General features: G+C 40.3%; 3 protein-coding genes across 5 annotated transcripts; 1 reads left to right on the top strand and 2 right to left on the bottom strand.

The window, feature by feature from the left end:
• Nucleotides 1-127: 127 nt before the first annotated feature.
• On the bottom strand, nucleotides 128-11,205 carry ttc21a (tetratricopeptide repeat domain 21A; the record flags this gene model as incomplete). The annotated part of the gene is made up of 24 exons (XM_079487950.1): nucleotides 128-256; nucleotides 473-540; nucleotides 659-779; nucleotides 850-1,074; nucleotides 1,158-1,338; nucleotides 3,185-3,346; nucleotides 3,662-3,812; nucleotides 4,361-4,442; nucleotides 4,560-4,670; nucleotides 4,754-4,942; nucleotides 5,018-5,118; nucleotides 5,195-5,336; nucleotides 5,554-5,664; nucleotides 5,733-5,805; nucleotides 6,544-6,779; nucleotides 6,931-7,140; nucleotides 9,408-9,506; nucleotides 9,846-9,930; nucleotides 10,012-10,169; nucleotides 10,243-10,350; nucleotides 10,434-10,600; nucleotides 10,677-10,787; nucleotides 10,938-11,067; nucleotides 11,179-11,205. 24 exons carry the CDS (start codon nucleotides 11,203-11,205, stop codon nucleotides 128-130), a joined length of 3,177 nt encoding a protein of 1,058 aa, XP_079344076.1.
• A 401-nt stretch (nucleotides 11,206-11,606) lies between these two features.
• On the top strand, nucleotides 11,607-14,645 carry gorasp1b (golgi reassembly stacking protein 1b). Of its 2 annotated transcripts, none has more exons than XM_079487680.1 (9): nucleotides 11,607-11,676; nucleotides 11,886-11,966; nucleotides 12,115-12,318; nucleotides 12,556-12,642; nucleotides 12,724-12,854; nucleotides 12,985-13,093; nucleotides 13,176-13,275; nucleotides 13,345-13,467; nucleotides 13,547-14,645. In XM_079487680.1, the coding sequence occupies exons 1-9, from the start codon at nucleotides 11,623-11,625 to the stop codon at nucleotides 13,675-13,677; spliced, it is 1,020 nt and encodes a 339-aa protein (XP_079343806.1). In that variant the 5' UTR covers nucleotides 11,607-11,622; the 3' UTR covers nucleotides 13,678-14,645. The 2 variants fall into 2 exon arrangements, with proteins under 2 accessions (XP_079343806.1, XP_079343807.1); XM_079487681.1 differs by having other exon boundaries at nucleotides 11,613-11,676; nucleotides 13,402-13,467; nucleotides 13,547-14,504.
• Nucleotides 14,646-15,122: 477 nt separating this feature from the next.
• wdr48a (WD repeat domain 48a) lies at nucleotides 15,123-23,818 on the bottom strand. Of its 2 annotated transcripts, none has more exons than XM_079447589.1 (19): nucleotides 23,720-23,818; nucleotides 22,802-22,942; nucleotides 22,163-22,241; nucleotides 21,467-21,549; nucleotides 21,229-21,358; nucleotides 21,059-21,147; nucleotides 20,842-20,943; nucleotides 20,466-20,690; nucleotides 20,023-20,097; nucleotides 19,166-19,268; nucleotides 18,549-18,646; nucleotides 18,375-18,482; nucleotides 18,163-18,259; nucleotides 17,973-18,071; nucleotides 17,777-17,882; nucleotides 17,601-17,688; nucleotides 17,442-17,518; nucleotides 17,144-17,333; nucleotides 15,123-16,362 (listed from the first exon to the last, which is right to left on the bottom strand). In XM_079447589.1, the coding sequence occupies exons 1-19, from the start codon at nucleotides 23,765-23,767 to the stop codon at nucleotides 16,267-16,269; spliced, it is 2,034 nt and encodes a 677-aa protein (XP_079303715.1). In that variant the 5' UTR covers nucleotides 23,768-23,818; the 3' UTR covers nucleotides 15,123-16,266. The 2 variants fall into 2 exon arrangements, with proteins under 2 accessions (XP_079303715.1, XP_079303714.1); XM_079447588.1 differs by having other exon boundaries at nucleotides 22,163-22,238; nucleotides 23,720-23,798.
• Nucleotides 23,819-25,196: the final 1,378 nt, after the last annotated feature.

Raw genomic sequence — 25,196 nt, 5'->3', positions numbered from 1 at the left:
GAGAAATTTAAAATGTCAACATAAGTATAACATGAGTCATTGCTCAGCTGGGTTGCAAAGTGACCCCAAAATATAGAATTTACACATAAAACAGCGGGGGAAAAAAATCCAAGATAAATCATCTCTCTCATAAAACAGAAGTGTTAGAGCTGAGAACAGAGACCCCATGAGTACAGCTCACGGACGGAGGAGACGTCTGAGCTCGGGTCAGAATCTCATCCTGAATCTGAGGATAGTCCGGAAAACTCTGCATCACCTACAGAGAAGCACATGATCAAAACTAGAAAGTTGAACTGCTCTACATGAACAGTTTCTGAAATGTGACAAGAAAAAGATTTAGAAGGGTCACAATATAAAGCAATAATCTATGAAATTCTGAAAAACTGTAAACATCGATCACACAGATCATTATGACAGAACAATTCTCTAATACACAGAGTGATCAGTGAAGCATCTTTATATTGTCACAAACCTGACGACAAACATCAACAGCCCGTGTGTAATTCTTACACTTCAGACAATTAAAGGCGAGACGAAACCCTGCAAACACATTCAAAACCATCATTTACATTTACATTTAGCAGCAAAAATCAGCATAAAAAGATAAAAAATATAAGAAACAGTTTGAATTGACACAGGAATGATGAGAAGTTCTCACCGATGGCAGGATCCATCATGCTGGTGTATTTCCAGGCCAGTTCATACTGCAGCGACGCATCTGTATATCTCTGCTCATTCTCCATCATAAAGCCTTGATACTCGTACGCTTTACTGCACGACTAAAGAAACAAATCAAGATCATTCAACATTCAGAGTCCAGATACATTTTGTTCAGAAACACCATCAGACCTTATTGTGTCGTATGGACGTTTGCAGTAGTTTGTCCACCTGCGAGTATTTTCCCATCTTTATATAAATATCAGCCATGAGCAGAGAGGCGTTCTCCAGGTAATCTGAATTAGAGTCGTTCCAATTCATCTTAGTGAGACGTTTGAGAAAGTTTCTGGCTCTGGGGATCTGCTTTAGCTGAAGCAAACCCTGAGCTGCCGCGAGCAAACATCCCTCCATCATCACCTACAGACACGAGCTGAAACACTGATCTGGTCATTCACACGGCATTGAACATAAAACAGATGGGACACATCCGGCAGGCTTACGTTCTTGGACAGCATGTCTGTGAGATCCAGCACGGCTCTCTCCATCTGTATGGACTCTTTACTGTAAATCAGACACAGATTCTGAAGCAGTCGGACTTTCTGCTCTTCAGATCTGGATCGAGTGCGGAACATCCTCAGCAGATTCTGAGCTGTGCTGATTCCCGTCTGATTCTCTGACTTACTACAAACAATCAGATCTCATCTTCTCATGTTTCAACATCTTATATCTCAAAACTATTCCTTCATTCTATGACAATACAAAAGAGTTTATGGTTCTGTGAAATCATACCACCACTTACCCTAAAACCCAAAGCTCCCAAAAACAAATAAATCGCGTTTAAAGAGACCGTACGGTACACTGCCATCTAGCGGCTGTGCTCGGTATCCCAGTCTAAAGAGACATAGACAAGTTGAGCCAAGTAAGGGTGCGATCACATTGAATGCGCTTTTCCTGTTTGAGTGTCGGACAGCCGCCGCTCCCGGTTTAATCTTTTAATTCTTTACTAGTATTGTCTTGTTTTTACTTCTGTTTTATGCGGTATTGAAAGTTTGGAGCTATCTCTCTGGGTGATTCATCTGCTCGACGTTTGGTCACACGTGGATGAACTTTGGATAGATGACCCGTGGCTAGGTGTCTGGTGCCGGCTGTGGTGAGAGTTTGTGTGTCTTTCATCTACTAACGCTGTGGCTCGAAGTGGGTGAAACTCCTTGCACCTTCTCACCTGATGAGTCGCCGGCTTGCCTCAGGCGTGGCTCGATGCTTGGACAGACTGGCGACGGTCCGGGATTGATTGCCCCTGACTGGATGGCCTATTGTTGCGTGTGGGGAGAGCTGAACAACCTGCCACCTGCCTACATAACTCCATCCATTGAAACATCGATCGGATTTGGGTGAAGCTCACTACCTGCTATCGGGGTCGGATGGTTTGGACTTACGTAGACTTGGGACTGATTACGCTTGGCGGGAAGCTGCATTGTGGGCTTAGGTACTGCCGTGTTGACACACGTGGACATTAAGATCTTCAAGGCTTATGCTTGGATGTGGAGATTTTATGAGGCCTTGGTATGTCACAATTTTCTTTAGGCACTCAGCCATATCTTAGTTGCTGCTTTGGGTTTTGGACATTACATTTGTGTAATCATGACTCTGCGTTATTCATCGTTGGATTTGCACAAACTGAACTGTTCACTCCCTCTCCCCGCTTATATATATAATCTCTGTGCCTCCTTGGAAATTCTGTGAAAATACCGTTCCATTGCAGTGAACGAACTTGGCGCGACTTTCTCCATCAGCGACTCTGCGTAAGACTCCTGCACGGGTCCTGTTTGATAGACCCGCAGTAATTAAAAGAACACCCGAACCCGACATCTGAAAACATACCTCATTTAATTCCGTATCTGACCCAAACTGCACCAGAATTTCATCTACATGATGTAGACAAAACCATTCATTTATTCACGCAACAAGTAACAAAATATTAGGAAGATCCTGGTTAATGCATTTTTAAACGTATATGACAGTTTCGGGAGAGACAACCAAGAGTGAATTCACTAAAATATTGTAGCTAATATAGGAGATATTCTATATTTGATTAGTGATTTACGAAATGTGTTTTGATTTATGCAAAATTAATTAAAATAGCGCTTATTATCTTGACCTCTAGCGCTTATCTTGACCCTCTATTCTCAATCATTTTAGACCTATTTTGAAGCTACCTTTTATCTCGAAACGTGTCTAATACATTGGATATGTTTAATTTCGGGTTTAAGATCGCTGCACAGTACAGAAATGGCATTAATGAAGGTCAGTAATGATCTGTTGCAACTTCTCGATACTGGTTCATGTGGGGTGCTTGTCTTATTGGACTTAAGCGCTGCTTTCGATACAATCGACCATAGCATTTTGTTAAATAGGCTGGTAAAGGTGGTGGGTATACAGGGGGTCGTGTTGCAGTGGCTGGCCTCCTATCTGAAGGATAGAAGCTTCTCAGTGAGCGTTGGCCAGTTCCCTATATTTCCAAACTCACCTCACGTCTGTTTGTCTTTTATCAAGCACTTCTGCTCCAAAAACATCCTTGTCAGGGTTGAGACAGATTTGAACCATCAGCTCTACGGCTCTCTCTCCCCATTCACAATCTCCTCTGGCCTTGTTCAGATGAACCAGAGCCTCTTTCACCTCATACACGTACCTGAGAACAACAACAACTCGGTGTCACATGAACAATATTAAAACCACATGAAATACATGTTCAGTCTGTAAGTTTGTATGGAAGGGCCCCTGATGTCACAACTTTCAAATAATACAAAACACACACATAAGGCTAACATAAAATCATGTAAGGACTTTTGGAAACATGTGAAGCTCTTTATGAGACATTTACATTTGTTCACGGCTCAATTCGTGACAAATATGCTTCATGGATCTAGTTTTTCTAAAGAATAAAAGATTCACAGTTGTGTCAGAAATGATGTGTTAAAACGGGTTTTGCATGTTTGATACTGACCAGAAATAAAGACCTTGGCAGTACTTATAAGCAGCTTCTCTAACCGACAGCGGACAGAAAGTTTCACACGCTTTAAAAACAGACGGCACAGCATCAAGATTCCCCAGTCTGTGCAGAACATGCAGAAACTTCACCATCACATGAAAGTTGTCTGATGAAAAACAGAGATTTAAAATATCATCTTTAGTCATTTAATCACAATAAACTGTGTGCTTATTACATTTGAAACATTCTAGATACTGAAATATTCTGTAACCGGCATTACAGTGTGTCATACACACAGATGCAACATCAGCAGCTGTTTCTATTGTTTGCTTTTGCTACCTTCACGATAATTCCCACTTCAACCCGAAGTCTTCCACCATATCCGCTTGTTAAGCCTGACGTCATGCACCACCATATATTGAAGGGCATATACTTATTACGGGTCCAAACACTCAATAAGATGCTATACATATATATATATATATATATATATGCGCTCATGGGGAGCTCAAAAACTAGTGGAAAACCAGAATAGAATTTAGGACCCGGGATCGGTATTCCTTACATCACCACTTAACAACCGTATTGAAACAGTCAAAGCCGGTCTGTGAACACTTGAGAGTCAGCTGACTTCGTAGTTAAACTATACAACTGTAGTCAAGCGGCTTGCATGAATATCAAATGTTATATGTTGAGGGATGGAGGACGTCACACCTGGATATCGCTCCATAATGTCAGCGTATATTTGGATTGCTTCCTCCTTTTGATTCTTCCAAAACAAAGTGTCAGCCAACAACTGAGGATGAAATCATACAGACAAAAAATCATTCATACTTTATAACAGTGGTTCTTTGTGTGTGCATCGCTTCGCTTTGCTTTTTTAATTATTTAATAAACATCATATACTTCACACCATTGATGCATCTGCGTGATGTTGATGAAGTTTCAGAGCCTGACGACACATTTCTTCACAATGATCCAGTTTTTGATGCTCATAATATAAGCGAGCGAGATGAAGGATGATCTGCACACACACACACACACACACACAGATGTGATCAAACCTTTGCTTCATGTATGACGAGAGATCTGCAGGAATCTCCTGACCTCTTCGTTGTCAGGACTGTAGTTTAAAGCGTCTCTAAAGTGATGTCTGGCCATCTCCAGGTCGGGTCTGAGATGAAACTCATGAGCGCAGTCACAACAGATGTCTGCCAACAGCTTTATCTGATCTCCTAACTGTGCAGGCTGCTCATTTCTAAGCCTGTTCACAATCTTCTGCTGGAGATCACGGGCCTGACACAAGAAGAAGAACCCTGGAGAACATGTGAGAGGTTTTGCTTAGATATGTTTTTGGAAAAGCTCACAGACCTTCTGCACAGCGTCCAGAGCCGACTCGTCCATGACACGCAGAACTTTCACTAACACTCTTAACATCTTCACGTCATTCATCATGACATCCAATGAAGAAGCTGCAAGAGCAAAAACAAGAACATTTAGAAAGCCATAATTCCTCTTTCTACCTCTTCAAAAATACAAATTCTGTACTGTGTTCATGTTCCAATGCTTTCTGGAGGAGCCGCTGAGCTTTCTCAAACTCCTGAAGTTTAAAGAGAAGGTCAGCCAGCTCCAAACTCAACACACAGTCCTGCTGGTGCGCCTTCAGAGCCCGTTCATAACAGCTCACAGCCTGAAGTAAATCACACACCACATCATACATGCACTGTAAATCACGCCATACAGTATCTACTCCAATGAAATCATGGAATTCGTTGTAAAACTCAAGATAACAAATTAGCTCGAAAGTATGGTTACTTTACTTTAACTATAATAAAACAAAGGATCATTTTCATAAGACAGGAGGAAAAGTCAAAGGTTAATGAGATTGATGTAATCCAGTGTCTCACCTTGTCATATTCATGAGCTTTAACAAACGCATGGCCGGTTTTCATGGCTAAGGCAGTGTCTTCAGGTGACGTCCTCTCTACTTCCTGGTAGATGTTAAGCGCTTCCTCTGGCTGTAAGAACAGAATATCTGAACAGTCTTGAATGAAATGATAAATCTGAAACCGTGAATATACATCACCTGCTGTATGTTCATAAGGGCATCAGCCAGCAGGACACTGCTTTGAGCTCCCGGATGCTGCTCTCTTATTTCTCTGAAACATTAAGATGGATATTAAACTGTGAAGCTATCAAATCCATCATAGATGATGTATGTAAGACGTCTTGGGCGGAGCATCCGTTAACTCCTCCCCTTCAACTGTCAGTCTGCTGCCGGTTCCATTTCAAAATACAGCAGCTGTTTTATACATTAAAATTAAATCACAGAGAAAGATGAAATGTATTTTCCCTTAGAAATGCTTCACAATACTGAATTTAAAACGATCACAACTTCCCAGGGACATTAAATTTGAAATCTCCATTAAAATATTTGATGTTATATGACATTTGATCTACAGTATTCTTTAATTATGTTGTAGTTGGAATGGATTAAATAAATAAATATTTTTATGACCTTAAAGGTAGAAATATATATATAAAAATGTTTTCATGCCGTTATTATATTACAGTTATGCCACCTTTCAGTGGTGTCCCACAAAAACGGATGTGCGCCCCACATTTGGTTTGTTGGGTGATGGTCACCAGAAATAAGACCATGATGTATATTTCTGGTTGGGTTGAAACATTGCCCAGAAATTGGCTTCATGAAGGGTTTCTTACTTTTAAATGGTTAAAATATAGTTGATATTTTTTATACTAATTTTGTATTCTTTATATATATATATATATTTAAAACCCAAAGTCAAATGTAACTTTCATTAACTCATAAACTTCACAGAAAGCTGCTTTAAACGAGGTGTTGTTGATTCAAACAGATGTGATGTCATTCTCACCTGTAACATGCAATGTAATGCTTGTTGCTTTTTCTCTTTAAGTAAATGTGAGCCATTTTCTCTCTGGCCTGAATGTACGTGGACTCATGAGGCAGAATATTCTGAAGAATGACCACAGCGGCGTCCGTATCATTTCTCATCAGTGCCAGATCAACACTGACCAGTGTGACACGTGTTTCTTCTGAGGTTCCTTTAAAACGCAGAATAGCGTCTTGCAGAACCTTAGCGGCCTCATGCTAATAAAAGACAAAACATCTTGAACACATGAGAACCAAACTGGTTTACTAAAATGTAGAAATAAAGATCTGAAAATGAATCAAACCTAAATGATGGTCACATTAAATCTCTTTAAAACACGATCAAACCAGAGAGAGACACACACTGCACCTGTTCACCGTTGAGTCTCAACGCCTCCGTGAGCTCCAGATAAACAGAAGCTCTTTCTCTGATAGAGACTGAAGACTGTGAAGCCTCTGAAGGCTGACGGACACCTGGCGTGTTCATTGTGATGTTCAGACACTGGATGGCGCTCTTGAGATCTCCAGACCTCACAAGAGCTCGGGCTTTGATCAGATTGAACTGAATCTGATCTCTGATCTGCAAACAAACAAACAAACACAAAAACAGATGAACAGGACCCATGATGTGAGGTCTAAACTGCACTGATCTGTAGAAGGCTGTAACTGCTGTGCGGATGCTTTAACATGTTTACATGGAGATTGATGCTAACAGCAGATTCCAGAGAGTTGAGAGATGTGCTGTGATGTCCAGTGTGCAGCTGCAGACGAGCCTGAAGAAGATAAACCTCCACCGTCTTCATCTCTCTCTCCACACACACATCCAACAGATGCTGAGCTGCTCTGTCATCACCTGCACACCCAAACACACCTCAGGCTTCTTTCAGGATTTCTTTCTTTCTTTTTTCCTTCTTTCTTTGTTTCTTCACTTTGATCTATCTTTCATTATTTCTTTCTCTCTTTCCTGTTCTCTTCCTCTCCTTCTCTCTCTCTCTCTCCTTCTCTCTCTCTCCTTCTCTCTCTCTCCTTCTCTCTCTCTCTCTCTCTCCTTCTCTCTCTCTCTCTCTCTCCTTCTCTCTCTCTCTCTCTCTCCTTCTCTCTCTCTCTCTCTCTCCTTCTCTCTCTCTCTCTCTCTCTCTCCTTCTCTCTCTCTCTCTCTCTCTCCTTCTCTCTCTCTCCTTCTCTCTCTCTCCTTCTCTCTCTCTCCTTCTCTCTCTCTCCTTCTCTCTCTCTCCTTCTCTCTCTCTCCTTCTCTCTCTCTCCTTCTCTCTCTCTCTCTCTCTCCTTCTCTCTCTCTCTCTCTCTCTCCTTCTCTCTCTCTCTCTCTCTCTCTCTCTCTCTCTCCTTCCCTCTTTCCTTCTCGCTCTCATTCTCTCTCTCTCTCTCTCTCTCACTCTCTCTCTCTCCTTCCTTTTCTTTACATGACTTTCACACTTGCCTTGGAGAAATTTGACGTATGCCATATGATAACAGCTCACTGATATCCCCGGAGCAGCTCTGATGATCGTCTCTAAAATCATACTTGAGTTCTTCAGCCAATGCGCTTGAGTTTGTCCCGGGACCCCTGGATCAAGATCCTGTAACAGTTTATTAAAACTGGGATTAAAGCCCAGGTGCTGCGGGTGTCACTCATTCCCAATGAATGAAATCAAGTCTTACATTTTTTGGAGAAAATTAAATGTGAAAAAAAGCTTTACATTTACTTAATATGCCAGCAACAGAAACCAAACCGTATGGTTTGAGGTCAATGTTATAGGGTGGGGAAACCTGATTTAGCTCCATGTGCATCTGAACTATCTGAAGCAGGAAATTTACATCCAGAATCCTTAAATATTCGACACCGTAACTGAGGCCACGGAGAGCAGAGAAATGAAGCTCTGTAGCATCCTTCAGAAGCTGGACCACCGTCTCCTCATCCCCTCGCTGCTTTCTCACCGAGACTGCCTTCAGCAGAAGCACTTCCTGTCAAACACAACGTATGACATATCCACACATCCCAGCAACATTACACTGCAGCGTTACACAGAATCTGCAGATTTTTACCGCAATATTTCCCAAAGACTCCTGTACTTCACCAAAGGCGTTGAGCTGTTGGGTGGCTTCCTCCAGCTGATCGCACATCTGTAAACATCTGATCTGTCCTTTAAAACAACATTTAACATGCCTGTCAAAAACCTACACATTTATTTAGTTTTCATTAACAAATGCACTGCATTTTTCATTTTTAATATTATTTGCTACAGATACCTATATAAACATATAAATATACATAATGTGCATAGTACTTTTTGCATTGTATGTGCCATGCACGTCATTTTCTTAAAACTGTTAAATGCAACGTGATGTTTTTTGTAAGATTAACCCTGATGAAGATATATGTGAAGAGATTCTGTACCGACTAAAGCTGTTAGAGATTCATCATCTGTCTTCAGAGCTGTGGAATAACATTCATGAGCTTCTTTATACATGTTTTGGAGCGCGAGCAGATATCCGAGCTCACACATGACATCAGACGCCGCAGGCGACCGTGATGAAACCCGTCGCATGAATGCTGTCAACATCTGCAGGATCTCTGCGTTGTGTCCACACTGCGATTGAGAACAGATTCATGTGAAATCCTCATACCGTTGTAAAGAGTAAATGCGTGACAGAACACACTGCTTTAAACGACAGCCGGCCAAATAAAAGAACTCAGACACAACCCAAGGTCAGAAAGTGTCATAGAAACACACACTCAGGAATACAGACAGCCTCCAGTGAGGACCGTCTCCTCTCTAACAAACTAATTTAGAAAACAGAAATGTGAATAACAAGTGAAGAAATGAAGTGTTTGAGTTTAATTCAGACCAGTCTGCTGATGGGTGCCGCAATCTCTATATGTAGACTGCTGTTATTGGGTTCAGCGATCTCAACCGCATGTATTATAGACTGAAGATGCTTTTTTACCTGAAATATACAAAAGATTAATGTTCAATCAAAGAAAAGAATACAAAATTCTGTCATCATTTATTTATTCATCCTCATGTGTCAAACCTGTAGGAGTTTGTTTGTTTCTTCAGAACACAACAGAAGACATTATGAAGAATGTTGAATGTCAAACATCACTGAACTCCATTGACTTTCATCTTATGAACACAAAACCACTGAGACGTTTCTCTAAATATCTTCTGTTGTGTTCCACAGATTCACATACACATTTATAAACACACGAGGGGAATAAATTATCTGTATGAATTTTTTTCGTTATCTATGGTAAATCATGAGTTAGAATGAAAACAGAATTACCAGCCCCATATCTCCATCTTTAGAAACAGCAATGACAGCCATCATCTGAAGAGCTTTTAAATCGTGTTCATCTCTCTCCAGAATTCTGCTCATTTCAAATGAAAGCAGTGAATCGCGTCTAAAATGATCTCATTCAAGTTTAACAGGTGTATATGATTCGGATTACCTGCGAGCGAGCTCTTCTGTTTGTTCCCAGTCACGCAGAGACATAAAGATCTTCATCTTCAGACTGAGCGCTGGGATGAAATCTGGATGAGAAACTATGATCTGATTCACAATATCAAGAGCGCACGGCTGCTTCTGTTCCGCCATGAGAAACTCAACCTGTGTGGAAGAAACATTTCGGTCTCCCTGAGGTTCATGAAGAGTTTCTGTACCGAAATGAAACATCTCGCACCTTTCCCATGAGCCCGAACACATTCTCAGAGTCGAAGTAACGGATGGCCTGAGGTTTGTTCTCCGTCACCTCAGAGGTCAATATAATCCAGCCCTTGAGAACAAGCCCCTAAAAAAGTGGATCACAACAAAACCTCCATGTTTAATAGTGGATTCATCACGGCTTCTTCTTCATTCATCAGTCACACAAACCTGTGGGGATTTATCTGACAGCTTCAGCATTTTGCTGATGCAGATTCTAGCTTTGACGTTCCGGTCGAGGATCCAGTAAAGCAGAGCTGCGTAATACAGCGCCCCGACACCTGCTGTTGAGCCCGACAGCTTCAGGTCAGAGGTCAACGCATTCAACGCCTCTTCATCTGAAAACAGAACATTCTGTAATTTTCTGCGAGAACCCTTTCATCATTCAGTGTGTTTACAGGAGACGGGTGTTACCGAGAGTCTCACGGCGTCTGTGAGCGTTAATGAGAGCTATAGTTGAACACAGTGAGAGGTGAGACTGATCCTTCAGATGAATGAGATCTCTCATCGCCTCCTGTGTGTCACCTGTGACGGACACCGGCCATCATCATCATCATCACTCTCAGACAGTATTATCACCGTAAATAGAATCATCATGACATACAGTTGTTATCATAAAGGGTTCACAACGCTGTCATGACTATAAATCGCATATAAAAATAAATCACACGTTACCTTCCATCAGAGATCCAACAGCTTTGATAAACCGGAGCACAGGATCATTGTGGTACAGTTGTAAATATTTCTCCGCTGTTTTTATAGCATGTCTGAAGTACTTCTCTCTCATATAAAATATAATTAAGGGCTGTTTATTAAACAAACAACAGTTATTTAAACATCATCTGCTTTCATTTAATACTGTTCAAAGTTTAAATAATTATTGTAATAACATGAAGTAAATCGACATCTTCCTCACCAAACACGTTTCGTCGTTTTCTGCCATGTTTTTTAATCTTATGAGAAAACATCAAACAGCCCCACCTGTGTCTTTAAATAACGGAGTTCAGCCGTTGCTAAGCGACCGTGGTTACACCTGCACAGGGATGATAATCGATCACAGTCATCTCACGTAACTGCTCAATCGATTAGTCATGTCTGTTCACAGAAAAACACACACGTTTTTTGTTGTTGTTATTTATTTGTATTACGTTGCAATTTTTGCTGAAAATGTTTACAACGATCAAACGAAATAAAGCACTAAAAACACGTACCGTCAGTCATTGGTTGACGGGCAAGCTCATATTCATTCTACACGTACAGTACGCTCCTGGTGACGTCGGCACGCGTTAATGAATATTCATGATCTGATCTAGCGCTGCAGTATGATTGGCGCTCGTTACCGGCAGACTGCAGATTCACGATGGGTTTGATTCAGAGCCTGTTTACTGCAGAGGGCGGCTATCACGTGCACGGGGTAAATACAACATTTCATCACACATTTCATCATCTTTACCATTTGATTGAACAATAATAATAAAAGGCGTGAAACACGCATGTCCTGTAGTTTCGAGTGGACATCAGCTTATGGAAAATGAAGTCACTGTTTTCGGAGGCTGGGAAACGTGCATGTCTGACCTTTCTGTGTCATGTCTCTGTTTTGAAATCAATCATTTCATTTGTCAGATTCAGGAGAATTCACCAGCTCAGAGAGCCGGACTGGAGACCTTCTTTGACTTCATTCTGTCTGTTGGACACACACGGCTGGTCAGTTTCATACACATTTATACATTTATCAGCATAATGATAAACTGAAGATGATGAAGGACATCCAGAAATCTGAAGTGATGAAGAAGATGCTCACTGCTTCTATGATCGTCTGGTATTGAACGTGAGAGCTTGTGTGTGTTGTCAGAATAAAGACAACAGTACGCTGAAAGACCTTCTGAAGGCAAACATCGAGAAGCCTGTGAAGATGGAGGTGTACAGCAGTAAAGTGATGAAGATCAGAGAGCTGGAGGTCATCCCCAGTAACATGTGGGGGGGTCAGGGGTTACTGGGCGCCAGTGTTCGATTCTGCACCTTTCATGGGGCCAATCACAACGTCTGGCATGTTTTGGTGAGGTCATGTTTTGCCCAATCAATGCATTCCTACAAATACAGCAGAGTACAGACGTCCACTTTTAAGAAACGATTGTGTTTTGCAGTTTGATCATTTAACACAAAGTCTGTTTATTGCAGATTGTGGATCAATGACAAGCTGCTTATAACAAAACCTGATATGATTCCTACAAGACTTCAAGGAATAGTTCAGCTCAAAATGTTTTGAATCAGTTTGGTGTTGAATGTGTTTTAGGATGTGGAGCCCAATTCACCGGCCGCTCTGGCTGGACTGAAGCCGTATTCAGATTATATTGTTGGTGCGGATCAGGTGCTGCAGGCGGTAAGATTTCTACATCACATTCTGTGAATACACAACGATGTCCTACTGTGATACACACGCTGTGAATGTTCTCGCCCACAGTCGGAGGATTTCTTTACGCTGATAGAGGCGTCAGAGGGGAAAGCATTGAAGCTTCTGGTGTATAACACAGAGAGAGACGACTGCAGGGAGGTTCACATCACTCCTAATGGAGCGTGGGGCGGTGAGGGAAGGTAGGTACGCACGGGCCGATTAAACACCTTTTTTCTTTATCATCTTACAAGTAATACAAAGCACACCGGAGTTACAGTAGACAGCGTGGTTAAGAACATATTGTTTTTTGCTTACTCGTGTTCTGTTTAGTCTTGGTTGTGGCATTGGGTTCGGCTACCTGCATCGCATCCCCACACGATCGCTCGCATCCAAACAACAACACGACACCTATCCAACATCAGAAACCCACAGTGCTGAAGTCAGTATGTCAAGGAATCATCTGAATAAACCTTTCAAAACATTCTCGACATTCAGAGTTGAATTCATGAATTTGATTCCAGACATTTTTAGAGGGCTGTGATGTAACAGCAGACGCTTCTGGGCATAAGAGCACCTTTCAAGTTTCAACACCATTAGAGAGACAGTATGAGAAAGCTTTTGGTGAGTAAAAAAATGTCTGTAATCGCAATTTTTAAGAAGGGATTCAATATTGTTAAACATCTATCACAGACGTGTTTGAGACGACATCTGTGGATCTTTCATGCCTTCCACACTCCTCTTTCATAGTAAGGAATGATGATGATGATGATGATGCAGGAGTCTACAGCGGTGTTGATGTATCTGTCATCATCAGTAAGTATCGGAAGGCTTTAAAAAACAATAAATGACCTTATTCTTCATGTTTCAATTGTTGACATGTTTTCTCATAAAGGCGGCTCTGAAAACATCACAGTCACAGCAGACGTCCAGAAGAATGACTCTGGGATCCTCAGTGTTGAAGAAGGACCTGCGACTTTAAATACGGAAGTAAAGTGTGATGAGACGAAAACATTTCCTCAGTGACATCAAGCCAAAATTAAACACAACGTCACACCTTCTGCTTCATAGAAATAATTAAGATTACATATGAATAAATCAAGCAACTAAATTAGGGATTGCAAATAGTCAGAAACAATTGTATAATACAATGCAATGTAAGTCCCTTTGGATAAAAGCGTCTGCCAAATGTGCGTAAATGTAAATTGAAACTATTTACTTATATTGATTATTTAGAAGTTAATGCAGTATTCCTTCAGTTAGATGAAGTGTGACTGTCGAACACAATCCTTCTTTATCGAATGTGGTTTTTGTTGCTTGAAATTCTAAACGTCATGCAGAATGTGCAGTTTCTCTCGGCATAAAGACCAAAAATATCATGCACATGTCATGAATCTTAAAAATAAGCATCATTTCTTGCAAAGTATAATGTGTAAAGGTTCAATGAGATTTCACGGCCATCAGTACATCTGAACATTATATTTGTGATCTCTCAGGATGGACTCTAAAGACTTTTGACATGAATGTTGCTTAAACAACTCAATGAATGCAGCAAAATGCATAAAAATCTTACATGTACAGTATATACACACACACACGTTCGAATATAAAGCCATACTGCTGAAGTGCTGTCTGATATGTTTATATTTTATAAGTATTATTGAATCATAACTCCACATCTTCATTCCAGTAAGAGAGAATCCACTCAACACTTACCTGTCACATGATGATGTATGCAAACGCAAACACTTGTTTCTGCTTCTGAAAATGATGAATATACAGAAGATACATACAGAGAACAGTCACAGGTGACCTGCGGCATTAACTTAAAATCAAATAAATACTTGAACAGTTAATGTCTACGGCTTTATACCAATGCACTTTAAATAATGATATCATCCATGTAAGCATGGTTTCAATGTATTTCAGCTGTCAGTCAAAGAACATTCCTGGGATCAAATAATCCACTGTTCAATAAATGTGAGCTGTGAATCACTGCGTCGGAGCTTCGTATAATACAATGCAATGTAAGTCGCTTTGGATAAAAGCGTCTGCCAAATGCGTAAATGTAAATTGAAACCATTAACCTTTTGATGGCATTTCAAATTGAAAGCTAATGAAATGAAAGTGTAAAGTACAGGTACTGTAGGTCAATATTTCTTATTTTCAGTTTAAAAAATAAATTAGCCTTTACTAGCTAATTAAAACTGCACGAATTACAAAAATGTAAAATAGTTAAAGATGAAATCTAGCAGGTGACACCCTGACACCTGAAGCTCTTTTATATACGATCTGATGATAAAGAAAAGATCTTGAATGCAGGAAGACATCAGAAGACAGAAATGAGAAATAACAAACACTTGTTGTCCAGGATATGCTTCACGTTCCTGAAACACAAAGTCAATGTCACATACGGTGTGATTTCAGTGACATCTGTCTGTCTGTCACGACTCTGAATAAAATAATTTACTGTATTCTAACTAGTTTATTAATGGTTAATTTATTAAGCTGTTATTTACCCAAAATATACTGCATATAATTACAATCAACACAGGAAGCATAAATACAGAAGTCATGGACAATTGAAAACCTTCTCAAGATCTCTTTAGTCTTAGTTTCAATAGGGTTCTCATTTGTAGAACTATCATTATGGGCTTATCTTTAAACTAAAGTCTGATTATATACATGAATACATGTCGCTATACTGTGCAAATCTTCTCATGATTGACAAACGTTTGTAGAACACAGCTTTCCTTTGCATAAATTAAAACACATGAACTGAGTTTTGCCCTCCGGCGACGTTTGACCTTCCACATCATTCCTCACAGAAGCTAAATGAATTAGAAACATTTCATGGAATAGTTCACCTAAAACAGATTCATTTTGGTGAATTATTTCTTTAAAGAAACTCTACGTCTCTATTTAGCACTTTCTCCTCCGTCAGTCATGTTTGACATGAAACAGCACCGTGTTGAAGATACCGTACATTTTCTTAAAAAGAAAAAGAAAACTCCTGAACTACAAAATAATTACAATATATGTACAGAATGAATGCATTGATGATCACAGCACAGTGATAGATGCATCGTGGGAAAAAAGGCGTTCTTGGAGCACTCTGAAGAGTTTTCTCAAGCGTTCTGCAAATCTAAACGTTTCTAAACGCACGCTCGGGTTCCAGACCGCAATGTTCCGCTTTTTGACTTTCTATTTTCCCAGCATGCTGCGGGAAGGATTTCACAATGTCGTTGGCAACAAACACGTCACTGGAATGTAAAACGAGGAGAAGAATCAAGCAGTCTGACACATCCAATGTATGGCATCCATCGAGTTCACGCTATGAAAATAACAAACGTCTTACTGGAAAGCGTTCAGGTGGCATATTCCATACACAAATACACAGAAATAAAACAAGAGAACAGGGAGACGCCCGTCTGTTCATCAGTGTTCTCGCCCACCATCCCGTTTCCATCTGGATGGACATGCGTGATGAAGCGGTACATGTGTGGAAGAGGATCAGACAGAACCAGGAAGTGCAGGTGAGCGTGTGCTTTGAATGTGAAGTGTAACGAATGGATCTGCTGGGTGTTTCCATGGCGACAGCACTGGGGGCCGATCTCACGTTGACTTCTGCCGATAGTGAAGCGTCAGGTCACCTCCACTTTTCCAGATGAAATGCTTCACCGTCCGCAGGTCCATGTTGGCGTCCAAAACCTTCCAAGAGGAGTAGAGAACACATATTTTTCTGTTTGTAAATTGTTTTATTGACGACTGGAAGTCATGTTTATGTAATTGAGAAATACGTTAACACCATAATACATTGCTTAAAGAAGAACTGAATATGATACACCAGATTATTTATATGAATCCATTGGTATGTCGATGATCATGTGACATGCGTTTGTTTGAGCTCAGCCAATGGCCTCAGTTTGTCTCATCAATAGTTTATAATCTTATGAACATTCTTTTGCAATTTTATTGGGTACCACTAGTGGGTCAGAAATGATGCTGTTCTGCTTTCGATTATATCTATTTGAAAATAGCTTTCTGAATGTTATGCCAGCTTTAGCTAGGGACTCCAGGTTTTGGATTTTATTATTGTGCACCAGAGTTATTATTACATTTAAATGTATGCATTTGGCAGACGATTTAAGCCTAAGCTATTTACGTTCAGATCTATTATACTTTTGTATATATGTGCAATCTCCTGTGATGGAACCCATGACCTTGACGTTACTAACGCCATGCCCTAACCACTGAGCTACAGGAAAGCTATATTAGTTATAATGATTTATTTACATTAGTTCTTAATAAAACTACTAGATTTCTATTAATTACATTTAAATATGATTTGAAACGGAAAAACGTTTGAAATAAATAAACAATGAAAACAGAAATAAAGCAAAACAAGCAAATTGCAAAAAGTGCTAGAAATTAAAAATATACAGATAAAAGCTTACTGAAATAATGGTCATGACAACCGGTGATTTTTTACCTGATCTTGACAGAGCAGCTCAATTTTCTCTTCTGCAAGAACCGAGACGTCTTCCTCCTCCTTCTGCTCGCTGGGTTTCTCTGCGGCCGATCCGCCCGTCTGTGACTCGCTGTCCAGATTAATGATCTTCTCATACACGTGTTCCATCACCTTCCTCACCTGTAACATATCACTGGCCGACAGCCGATCCCTGCGTGCAAACACACACACACACGCTCAATCATTTCTGATTGTGTAATGCTGTGTGAACATGATCATGTGATGTTAACCCATTGTTAAAATCAGGACTGAGACGCACTTCTTTAATGTCTTTGCCCCAGATGATGAGTGAGGCTGCAGGTAGAAGGGGATTTTGTTGAATTTGGGCATGTTTTTCTGTAAGACAGACAGAATGAAGTTATATTTATGTTCTTCTTCAACATTATCAAGAATGTAAAGTGTGTTTTTATAAACGTACGTCCACTGTGATGTCGATGACCCACTGCGGGACGGTCTCGTTCAGTAACATGGACTCAGTCTCACCTCCTGAATCACGACACAACAGCCTGCGGCAGACACACACAATGATGACGTCATCACATTATGTCATCCCACTGAATCTACACAGCTGAGATTAAACAGAAGGGTACAGACCGGAATAACGTTCTGCCTCCTGCCTCACCGAAGATGACCGGCGTGTGTGCTGGTACCTGGAAATATCCGTTACCTTTCTGTGTCCTGCTCTCGTGTTCGCCGTTCACTAAACACACATCAAACATGTTGTCCAGGATTGATAAAAAAACAAACATTTACCGATAATATCAAAGTGGAGGAATGATATGAATATTACCGCTGGCATGATTCAGTTCTGTGTCCTCATCCATTGGGTTGAGGTGTGTGCGCGGCCAAAACTCCAGAAGAGCCTGAAGCAGCAGACCGCCCAGATTCACTGCAACACACCACAGAACAAACACATCTTCATCTGTATCGTATATTTACATCCTCAACACATTCTGTGTGTGGGTCTGATCTAATCTTACGTTTGGGGTCTGATCCGTCAGGACTCGTGAATCCTGCATCTTTAGCCGAAACCCAGGCGGCGAAACAGTCGCTCTCATCTAATGTTATAGTCAGCATCTGTCAATCAAACATTATACACAAAGACGAAAAAACTAAACATTTAATACTCAAACGTTTAATGATGTTTTAATTCACAAATGTTTTATTATGAAGCTCAAAGACTTTGACATACGCCTGTTTTGAGATCCACAGAAAACCAGTTGGGCACATAAACCATCTTAAATCTTTTTTTGACTTCTTCATCAAACTCTGTCTTGCCCAAGTCTTCAACTTTACACGCCTGCACAGAAAAACAGACATGAGAACCCAAATCTTCATCATGAGATGAGTGTAAACCTCAGTCTACCTTCAGCACGTCCCAGTATGCCACGTTGTTATTGGTGTCTTTGGTGAGAATGTGTCTCTTGTCATTCAGAATGTGGCACTGAATTATACTGGCTCCACCTAAAGGTCAACACAAGACATGAACGTGACCACCGATGTAACCTAAAGAAAGACACATCTCAACATCCTGAATCTTGATAAAAACTTAAATGTGTGTTTCCCTTTCCGAAAGGTGCTCTGACTGTACAAATAATTACAATGCCTATTTTTATAATGAAATATTTTTTAAGTTCACTATGTGTCATTCTCTTTTTAAAATGCATGTGCCTTCACATTCTTCAGTTAAAATCTGAAAATGCACTTCCTTCCTGTAATGACAATCCATCTTAAACAACATAAGTTACCTTTAATTCCTCCCCTTCAACTGTCGGTCTGCTCCAAGTTCCTTTCCAAAAAGCACTTGCTGTTTTATACATCCAATTAAATTGCAGAGAAAGATGAAAGCCACGCCCACTATTTTTCTCATTCGAAATTCCATTTCATTTGGAAATGTGTCAAAACGATGGCAACTTCCGATTTACGGGGACTTTAAATATGTAAAAGCATCAGGACTCAGATAACACACATGCTCATGTGTACCTTTAATAACCTGCTCAGGCTGTGTGTACAGGGGTGTCAGTGGAGTACTGCAGTCATTGTCATAATCCCCCGACCCTCGGAAATTATGAATCCCCTTCAGAGACTGAAGAAGAACAGAGAAATATTACAACAACATCATTTATGCAAATATATTTCCATCTACTGTCAGGTGTGCTATAGGATTATTACTGTTATCTAAAACTTTTTATACCATGGTCTGTTTGAATACTCGATTCTCATTAAAACGTTTTAACGCACGGCTAGCTGTGGATTATCCCTTACTAATTTAAATGAAATAAAACATAAACTAATACTAAAAGAAAATAAGCAATGTTGCATGAAATATGTATAACTGAAAAGAATTGAGATAAAAAATAATTAATTGAAAATGTATAAAGACTAAACTAAAAATGTATCTAAATAGCCAATTAATAAATGAAAAAAAGGACACCATAAACAAAATAGAAAAAAAATGTAACATGAAAACTACAACTATAAAGAATAAAAGCTAATACAATATACCAATAAAACCACAATAAACAGAAAAAAACTAAGTACATGTTATATTAAAGTTCCAATGATCCGATATGCATCATAATGTCATGCATTTTATAATTCTTTTGTTTTCATATCGTAGCAACAAGATTGAATATTTCAACAGTATCCTAAAGAACACTTTCTTGCCTGAAACCGATGGATTGACACCAACACTGATCAAATAAGTGAAGGCGCTTGCACATATATCTTTTCTCATAAGTAAAAACGAAGATCCTGCAGACTACTTAGGGCTCATCTGCACAGATTCAGGGCAGGTGTACGCTTCAGCTCGCATCACGCCGGACAACAGCTGCACTCACCCATTTATTAACTGTAGACTTGGTGGTGGAAACCCAGATGGCAGAATGTGGTTCAGCCGACCTGTCCAACTCCATCTGAAAGAGGTCAAACACACATTCACACTTCAGCAACTTTACCTTACTTCATACTCGTGCTACACCGCGCACCTGCCGCCTGGATTTCTGCTTGTCATCGTCTGATTTACAGCTACCGCTCCGTTCCAAAACCTAATGAGCTGCTTGTGTTGACAGCATTTTAAAGCATCGCCATCAAATGCGGCAAAACCCAGAATGCATTGCAATAAGAAATACAGATTGGAATATATCTATATCTAAAATGAGGTTGCACACACTCGTGTGGTCTTATAAGGCAGCCGTCTATGTTTTGGAACAAAGCTTGTAGACATATGTGATTTTTCAATACGCAGATTCTTTCACGTTCAACATTTGTCTTTCCATCTCACCTTCAACACGGGTGCTTTCTCTTCACATATGAGCACACGGATGTCCGGGTTGCGCAGGTCTGTGCAGTATATCTTACGGTCACGACCTCCGGAGTAGACGTGCGTGAAGGCTTCGTTGACCTGCAGCGCCCAGACGCCCTCATCGTGAACGCGGTACGTGGCAATACACCTCTGCTGACCCAGTGACCAGAGCCGAATGGTCCCGTCTGAACTTCCTGAAAGACACTGAGGCAACACACACAAGAGCTAAATGCAGAACTCCGGACTCACATCATCAAAGCAATATATATATATCAGCACAGAACTTGAATGTAATACACATTCATAAGCATGCACATCAGCTTTGAACTAGTGTGACTGTATTCATATGGCACACCTGAGTGCCGTCTCTGTTTAACAGCAGGGATTTCACATTGTCCGTGTGTCCCTTCAGCTTCATCAGTTTGGCACAGGTCCGTGGATCCCAAACTCTTAGCACCTGACACAACCGGCAAGAAAACCATTCATACTTTCATTTATCACAGAATCATTTATTCAGATTTTCTGAAGTCAAACGTGTTATAGGACAACACAACGACTTCTCAAAGACGAACCTTTTCAGTGGATCCAGACACGATAACAGTCCCCATCTGATTCATGGCCAAACTATAGATGGAGTCTTTGTTCCCGCTGAGAGACGACGCTGAAGCACACAAACACACGTCTACAACACATCAACACATCACACAAACTGAAGTTTGATGTTTTTTTCAGTGTAACTCACTGGTGACCGTGTTATTAGAGGCGGTCAGAGCCGTGAGCGTGTTCACATCCCACAGGAAGATCTGACGGTCCAGCCCTGCGGAGGCCACCAGCTCTTTATCTTTAGCATACGCTAGCGCTTTCACATAATCCTGCACGAGCCGAACACAAATCTTTAGATTCGCAACACATGATATGAATTAAAGAATTCATTTGACATCCTTTTTTCTTTGAAATGACACACAGACATGATAAAGTACCTTGTGTGTTCTCAGCGTTGACATGCAGAAGCCCTTGTGTGCGTTCCAAACCTTCACAGTAGTGTCTGAGGACGCTGATATCACTGGAACACAACACACACACACACACATCTGTATAGATATGCATTTTATGAGAATGTAAATGGACTATTCCGTTTCCATGAACAAATGACATTTTTACTTTGCAAACAGCACAGATGTCAACATTTAGTGGTTCAAATCCCTATGTGAGGTCTCTCTTCAAACATTTGTTTTATTTTTATTGCATGATTTTCTTTAGTCATGTAGATGCTATTCTCAAGATGGTCACATCCATAACGGTTCATATCCCTCATGAATGGACACTATATGAATGGAACTATATTATGTCCTATAAAGAGGGGTCTCTTCTCCATTCGTTGGGTATTATTGCTTCAGGTTTGTGCATTTTAATTCACAAAAAGCCTACAAAGTTTGTCGTCTCCCAAAAAACACGTCCTTTTTGGGTCACATCCATAACGCATGTTTAATTCCCTTTTTTAAAATGGGAAATTTGTTCATAGACTGACATTTTTCTGATATTTACACTCAACAATCAACAAGGGTTTAGTCAAATACAAACAAATGGTTCAGTATATTGGTAACAAATACATTCTCTGAGCATTTTTATGTCACGTACATAATCCTGGAATTGCCCAATTGCGCAGCAGGACTCACATGTTTTTCCATTACAGCAGAGGACGATGTCATTCACCCAGTCTGTGTGATGCTCCATGGATGCGATGTACGGATCCTGCTGCAAAACACACACAGAAACTTGCTCAACAAAATCTGATCAAATTCCGTTATTTGACTATTATTTACACAATTTAATTAGCTTTTATTTTAACATGTTAGTTCAGCTGTTTTATTTTGTGTGCTTTTGTCATTTATTTAATATTGATATTTAGATTGTTTTATTTCAGTTTTGATGAATTCCCAGTTAAGAATTGTAGTGACTAAACTTTATCCGTATCTCGTTAAGACCATTTAGGTTTTTGTAGAAATATTCAGGCCATTTTTGTATTCTTAATAGTTAACAATAATAACCCTGGATCAGATAAGCCACGTCGAAATCTGCTGTAACACATTTTTTGAACTTGAAATCCTACAACAGGCCGTGTGAGATTTGCTGATATTATCTTGAGATCATCTACATGCGGCTGGACTTTAATGTCTCTGACCATAGACATCAGTTCCAGCTGTGAACTACATTACTCACAATATAATGTAATCGTGTATTTATTGAGCGTGGTCTTCTATTTGTGACGTTATGGAAGCACGCACAGTTGTAATGCACACATCCACACTGGTTACCTTGTGCTGGTTAACGCTCCATATTCTGATGATGGAGTCTCGTCCGGCGGTGAAGAGACGGTTAAGAGCCGGATCCAGCTGGAGCGCGTTGACTCCATTTCGATTATATTTCTCCACTTCATCTCTGATCACATATGACACCTGACACACGACACACAATCAATGGGAGAAAAAACAACACACTTCAGCACTATTATTATTGTTATTACTTACAAAACATACATCAATTATTCTCACGATTTGAACAAAAAGTTTAAAAAAACATTACATAAACGGATCAGCAAATGTTAAGAACATCGTAGAATTACACATTTTCCAATTATTAAAACACATGCAATCAACAAACCTCACATGTTCATATATGATACATGCATACAGTACATACTGGACATTATATGTTCATGGTCATGTTATGTAGGGCGATTCATACATGTTAAGAACGCAGCTGTTCAGGAATGCATGCATTCATTCATTATGCAGTTGGTCATCACTTGTTCAGTGCGAATATTGACTATATTATGTGTTAGATTGCATACGTCATGTAAGCTCATGTAAGGATGTATGATTGTCCCGCGCTTGCGAGAGCATCCCCATCATATAGTTAAAGATGCTCGAGTCTTAAACCCTAGTGAACACTCAGTAGGCAGCATTATGAGACACCTGACTCATGATGCACTAAACTGCGGCTGTTGTTGCTCTGACATGCACTTGGGACGCCCCTAACATTAACACACTATAGAGACAGCACGTCAGATTTAAACACAGCCCGGCCTCGAGCTCCCTCAGCGCCGCACGAACACTGAAACCCGCGCGCACAAACGCCCGTCCGTCACACGCTGAACTCAAGTCTAAACACTCACATCACCACACAAACGTGACAAACACCGCACAAGCTACACATCAGTGTGAAATATCCACCTGCACTTTCCTGCGCCCCGCTGCATTCTGCCTGTGATGCGTCGCCATCTTGCATGTTGACGCCGTGACGTCACATCCTGCGCGCTTGGTGGAGGCGCGGCGCTCGGGACACGAGCCACCTCCGGTAGGGATAGAATTATTAAATATAGCGAACGATGAAGAGCAGATCTGATTTCCTTAAAGCTCACAAACCTTTACAAGACAATAAAATGAATATTAAAAAATACTCAAAACTTTGTTTTACTTCATTCTTGTAGCATGCGTTTTGTATTCTCATGGTAAATATTCAATATGGTTTTGTAGTAGGCCTACGATGGTTTAAGTCTTTGCAAAAAATCACTTGCATAATTCTGTAGTCATTATTATCCTAGTAATCAACTTCTTTACGCATAAATGACGTTATATAACTAAAACGATCCACAGTTGCTATTTGGCTGTATTGTGCTAAACTGCTACGTCATTTTCCCACTATAATAAGGGTTAATAAAATAAACGGTGAACTAAACCTTTACTGCGATCCAAGAACTTCTGTCCTGCCACTCTTCTCTCTGACCAACAGAGGGGGACACGAGTTCATATTCCACATCATTCACACATTTACAAATGTAAAACCCTGCATATTAAAAAGCAATATGCATAACATAAGCAATCTGTTCTTTCAGCTTACATCTGAAACACGCCATGCTTTTACTTTTGGAGTTTTAAGCAGATGGTGTTCGACAAGAAGGCGTTACGTTTGACTGCTGCTCTCAGATCAGTTCAGACCTGTGTTCCACACAGACTCCCTGCTGGACTACACATGAACACTACAGGACACAGAGCTCTGTTTTTCCACAGAGCCACAACTTCATGTGCCGGAGACTCTGTGATGTCTGTCATTGGGAATTCAACGGCACAGACATTCAGCATGATGTGAAGAGGGAATTAAATCCTGTTTTCTGTCTAATGAACGTCTGGATTCACTTCTCACTGAACTTGGAACAGTAAATGCGCACTTGTTTTTCCACTGCTGGGGATTTTTCACGATGGCTTTACTGTGGCTCTTTCTGTTGATCAGAGGAAATGTGTGAACTGTGAAGTAAGAAAGCTGAACACAAGTTTCACATGTAAGTAACCCAGATAGTTTTTCATCGTCTCTACGTGGCTTTTAACTGAACATTCGATGTTCTTCTGTTAGAACATAAATAAACATCAAATATATCATATACATAGTCTATGTTTAGTTTTTATAACTATGTTTCTTGCATTGTGTGTATAGATTGTGTAGCCCGTTTATGTGTTTAGCTTTGCACTGTCTTGGCATTCATTGTGGACAGCAAAGTAAGAATTTCATTGCTCAGGTAAACTTGTTTCCTCACTGGGCGAATGACAATAAACTCTTTGAATCTTGAATCAAAACGAAGGAAAGTTGCACCTTTACCGCACAATTACAGTTAATAACTGTGCGCAATCGCCGGTGCGCATCTCGGGTCATTTG

Source organism: Barbatula barbatula, assembly GCF_947034865.1.
Source record: "Barbatula barbatula genome assembly, chromosome: 23".
NCBI classification, from domain to species: Eukaryota; Metazoa; Chordata; class Actinopteri; order Cypriniformes; family Nemacheilidae; genus Barbatula; species Barbatula barbatula.
The sequence above is the reverse complement of the archived record's forward strand: the minus strand, read 5'-3'. Positions and strand labels throughout refer to the sequence as shown.

What these genes read in the sequence shown, in the direction of transcription:
- gorasp1b (XM_079487680.1), top strand. Translation starts at nt 11,623, where the DNA reads ATGGGTTTGATTCAGAGCCTGTTTACTGCAGAGGGCGGCTATCACGTG. An exon ending in GCGGCTATCACGTGCACGGG is followed by an intron (nt 11,677 to 11,885) that starts GTAAATACAACA and finishes TTCATTTGTCAG; the next exon opens with ATTCAGGAGAATTCACCAGC. An exon ending in CAGAAACCCACAGTGCTGAA is followed by an intron (nt 13,094 to 13,175) that starts GTCAGTATGTCA and finishes ATTTGATTCCAG; the next exon opens with ACATTTTTAGAGGGCTGTGA.
- wdr48a (XM_079447589.1), bottom strand. Translation starts at nt 23,767, where the DNA reads ATGGCGACGCATCACAGGCAGAATGCAGCGGGGCGCAGGAAAGTGCAG. An exon ending in TAAACAGAGACGGCACTCAG is followed by an intron (nt 20,691 to 20,841) that starts GTGTGCCATATG and finishes GTGTTGCCTCAG; the next exon opens with TGTCTTTCAGGAAGTTCAGA. An exon ending in CATACTGGGACGTGCTGAAG is followed by an intron (nt 18,483 to 18,548) that starts GTAGACTGAGGT and finishes TTTTCTGTGCAG; the next exon opens with GCGTGTAAAGTTGAAGACTT.